At 42.2% G+C, this 4390-nt stretch overlaps 1 protein-coding gene across 1 annotated transcript; it reads left to right on the top strand.

The window, feature by feature from the left end:
• Positions 1-1047: 1047 nt before the first annotated feature.
• Positions 1048-3331, top strand: LOC118956537 (golgin subfamily A member 6-like protein 6). The gene is made up of 3 exons (XM_036974222.1): positions 1048-1753; positions 2338-2884; positions 3038-3331. Exons 1-3 carry the CDS (start codon positions 1090-1092, stop codon positions 3060-3062), a joined length of 1236 nt encoding a protein of 411 aa, XP_036830117.1. The 5' UTR covers positions 1048-1089; the 3' UTR covers positions 3063-3331.
• Positions 3332-4390: the final 1059 nt, after the last annotated feature.

The raw sequence follows: 4390 nt of genomic DNA, 5'->3' as shown, positions 1-4390 counted from the left end.
AAGAACGAGAGAGGGAGAAAGAGAGAGAGAGAGATCAAAAGAAAGATAATGGAAAAGAGACAAAAACATATCGAAAGAGAAGAAGAGAGACAGAAAGAGATTGAAAGAGAGCACGAAGAAGAAAGATGTAAACAGAAGAAAATAGAGATGGAAGAGAAAGAAAGAGAAGAAGAGAGACAGAGAGAGATTGAAAGAGAGCACGAAGAAGAAAGATGTAAACAGAAGCAAATAGAGATGGAAGAGGAAGAACGAGAGAGGGAGAAGAGACAGAGAGAGATCAAAAGAAAGATAATGGAAAAGAGACAAAAACATATCGAAAGAAAAGAAGAGAGACAGAGAGAGATTGAAAGAGAGCACGAAGAAGAAAGATGTAAACAGAAGCAAATAGAGATGGAAGAGGAAGAACGAGAGAGGGAGAAAGAGAGACAGAGAGAGATCAAAAGAAAGAGAATGGAGAAGAGACAGAAAAACATGGAAAGAGAAGTGAGACAGAAAGAGATTGAAAGAGAGAATGAAGAACAACTATTTAAACAGAAGCAAATAGAGATGGAAGAGGAAGAAAGAGAAGAAGAGAGACAGAGAGAGATCAAAAGAGAGAATGAAGAAGAAAGATGTCAACAGAAGCAAATAGAGATGGAAGAGGAAGAAAGAGAAGAAGAGAGACAGAGAGCGATCGAAGAGAAAGAGAGACAGAGAGAGATTGGAGAGAAAGAAAGACGACAACAGCAAGAGGAGAGAAAGATCATGTTTGAGAGTGATCAAGAAGAAGAAAATATATGGAAACAGAAGCAAATTGACATGGAGGAGGGAAGAGAGAGGGAGAACAAGAGACAGAGAGAGATAGAAGAGATACACAGACGACAACAACAAGAGGAGAGACAGAAACAAAAGGAGAAGGAGAAAGAAAGGGAGAAAGACAATGACAATCAGAGAGAGATGGAATTAAAAGATCAGCAACAGAAAGAGATGGAGAAAGAAAAGATGATTATGAGAGAAAGGGAGGAAGCAGGAAGCAGAAAGGAGGGGCAGAATTTTTTGGGGGGGGAAATTGAGGGACAGAATGAACTGGAGATAGAACAGGAGAGAGAGATGGAAGAAAAGCAGGAAGTGATTAAGGAAGCAGAGGAAGAGTACAGGGAAAGAGAAGAGAGAGGAAAGGAAGTAAGCATGAAGAAACATGTAGTAGTTAATGTTAAAGCAAAAGCACGGGAAGTCTTCAATAGGCGTAAAGAGAGGAGGTTAGAAGTGTTGAAGGGGGAGCGAGAACACATAGAAAGAGGACAACAAATCAGGAGGGAGAAGGAGGAAAGACGGCTGGAGATGGAAAGAAAACAGGAGAGGGCAAGACAACAAGAGGAGCAGGATAAAAAACGAGAGATTGAAATTGCTAGACAGAAAGAAATGTTGAGACTAAGAGAGGAGGAGAGGCAGAGAGAGGAAGAGAGAGAGGAGGAGAGAAAGAAAGCCATTAAATGCCTTTTATCTTTAATCAGAGAGAGAGAAAAAATAATACAGGCAAAAAAAAGAGAGGAGATGGTGGAAGAGGAAAGAAGGGAGATCCTTGAGTACAAGAGGGGTGACTTAGAGGAGGAGGAAAAAGAAGATGACAAGGAGGACATTCTCCCACCCGATAAAAGTATCCGAAGGAGAGCCGTGGGCTGGGTGAATAAAAAATGGGAGAAGAGGAACCTCAGAAAGATAGAGAGAACGTATCAGAGAGAGGCTGAGGAGGGCCATAAGATCGTCCACATAGGTAAGACCTGTTTTCCCTCTACTTATGACATCATCCTCTTTAGTCTCCTCTACACACATAAGTTCCACACCAGTCATCATGTCGCATCATTGTTTCAATATAAAACTACTGTCCAAAGAATATGTTAGCTGACATGGCTCATTGAGTGACTGACTGACATAACAAGAAAAATACTGCTGATAACAACCACGTTTTTAAATGGTACCTTGTGTCATCTACTAGTCTAACTCTCAAGACTAAGTAGAGACCCAGAAAGAGTTCCTAAAAACACACACACAAAAACGTGTTTTGGGGGGATCCGGGGGCTACTAGTGGCCATGGGGCCCTAAGCGATCACATAAGCCCTGGCACTATACAAAGAATAGGTGCCATTCTGGACACATGTTCAACTTAGGGCCAGGTCAATTTGGGATGGGGATTATTGCACTTAATTCACAAATTCCATGCCTTGCTCAACTGAAAAGAGTAAATAATCAGTGAGATCCAATTGTGTTTTCTATTCTTCATTCCCTGTGTCCATTACATTTAAGTTGATACCAGATCCACTAAGTTGAATGTGAACTCTACTTCTTCTCCCCTCCCAGCCATCCCTGGACACACAAGGCTAACATCCACCATGACCCGGGCAGAGAGAGAGAGGGAGAAGAGGAAGGAGCTGCTGAAGGCTGAGGAGAGAAGGAAGAAGATGGAGGATTTCAATAAGCAGTGGAGAGAGCGGTCCCTGCTTAAAAAACAGACTCATCAACAACTGAAGGAGGAGAGGGAGAGGATGAAGGAAAACTACCTGGAGCAGATGAATCTGGAGGCTGATGCTCAAATCAACACCCGGTGTCTAACCACCCAACACAGCCACGATTACAACCACGGTCAGGAGTTGCCCGGGTGGGCCAATGGCCAACAAGTAAGCCAAGAGCCCACTGGATCTGCTGATGGCCACCAGGAAAGGCCAAGGAGGCAACAGGCATGGGCAGAGAACCAGGAGGGGAGTTCAGAGAACCAGCAGGAGGGGCCAGAGAACCATCAGGGGGGGCCAGACAGCCAGCAGCTAGAAGCTCCAGAAGAGGCTGAAACATCAGAGCGAATATCCAAGACAAAGAAAAAGCCAAGCATCTGGAAGAAAATTAGGATGAGGTAAAGAATGTTTAAACATCTATTCATGTTTTACACTGTTAATATACATGTCATCACTTTAAAAAGTGACATTATCCAAATGTGAGGGTTTAGTGTACATGCAACACACATGTAAATATATAGATACTTACCTGTCTCTGTGATGTCTTACAGCCTTCCTGACGTGCTGTCTGCCTAGAGCTGGAACTCGATGAAGCCACAGTTCCACTAATGTTACGTTGGTAATTAAAAGTGTCGCCCAATAATTCCTCCTCCTCTTTAAGTCATCGAGCCACATTTCCTCCTCAAAACATTATAGTCTCCTCAAGCCAGCAAGTATCCTCTTTATCAGGCAACAAACCATCGAAGGTCAGTGACCCTCCTCCCAAGAACAGAGACTCTCATCTGTATCCTAGTTAAATTCATCTCTGCTTACCACCTCTACAGTCCTAGAAAATATCCCAAAAATGGAAATAGTTTCAACAGAAGTCCTCCCCTCAGACCAGTGGCTCCACAGACCAGAGTTTCTCATCTGTATTCAAGTTGAATGCAACTCTGATCATTTCCACCACCTCTCCTGTTAAGGGGAGGTTCTGAAAAGGAGGTCTGGGAGGAGGTCTGCAGGTAGCCTGGACCGGACCGGTAGCAGCTAAGTTGCTGGCTCCATCCCCGGGCAGAGCTTCTCAAGTCAGGCCAGTGATGTTTGATGATGTCATTTTTGTTTGCAAAGTTTTACTCTTTAATAAAAGCATTTATTAAAAAAGCAATATTGTTGTTACGGTGTGGATTGTTTTGTTATTTATTAGAATTGAAACATCCAGTAGTCATGGTAGATGTTAGACTTTCAATGAGACACCTAACATTCCATCAGTTTGATACAATGTGTGACATGTTATATTACAGAGGAGTCCTCTATACACATCTATTTTAGACCATAGGAGAAATATCAGATTGAAATAGCTTCTCTAAGAATCTGAGGAGAGAGCAACAGTAGAAGCATCGTTAGCTCTCCCACCTCCAGTTCAGTACTCGGGTCATTCCACCAATTGAGTACCTTTTGGGGAGTGTAACTTTATATTTCACCTATTTCTAACATTCCGTCATAAAAAGCACATGTTCAACTTAATATAAAACATGTTTTCCCATCTCAAAGTAACAAATACATACTATAGTAAGTGTCTATTAAGTGCCAAATAAAGTGACAGGGTTGACTGTAACAGAGTTGACTATTTCATCTAGAATCAACCATAGATCCCCATGTGACAGGGGGAATGGAATGCAAGCTTACCAAACACATGTAAATAGTTTAAACATGTCTAGACTGTCTATCTATAGGTAACAGGGTTGGTGTGTTATAATTCACCCACCCAGTGGTGATTGCAGCATGTACATCTTGGTGGGGAAAACTCCCCCAAAATGTTTTAGATGAATGCCAGCAAAGCCACTACACAACACAACACTAAACAATACATTAATTGCACTATAAATTTAACAAACGGTGCCCACAAACTGTTAGGGTCGACATAA

The sequence above is a fragment of the Oncorhynchus mykiss genome, unplaced genomic scaffold (genome assembly GCF_013265735.2).
Source record: "Oncorhynchus mykiss isolate Arlee unplaced genomic scaffold, USDA_OmykA_1.1 un_scaffold_422, whole genome shotgun sequence".
Taxonomy (NCBI): Eukaryota; Metazoa; Chordata; class Actinopteri; order Salmoniformes; family Salmonidae; genus Oncorhynchus; species Oncorhynchus mykiss.
The sequence above is the reverse complement of the archived record's forward strand: the minus strand, read 5'-3'. Positions and strand labels throughout refer to the sequence as shown.

Excerpts from the sequence above, each read along its gene's own strand:
- LOC118956537 (XM_036974222.1), top strand. The coding sequence starts at position 1,090 with ATGGAAGAAAAGCAGGAAGTGATTAAGGAAGCAGAGGAAGAGTACAGG. Across the intron at positions 1,754-2,337 it reads CCATAAGATCGTCCACATAG|CCATCCCTGGACACACAAGG; the intron begins GTAAGACCTGTT and ends CTCCCCTCCCAG. Across the intron at positions 2,885-3,037 it reads TGGAAGAAAATTAGGATGAG|CCTTCCTGACGTGCTGTCTG; the intron begins GTAAAGAATGTT and ends GATGTCTTACAG.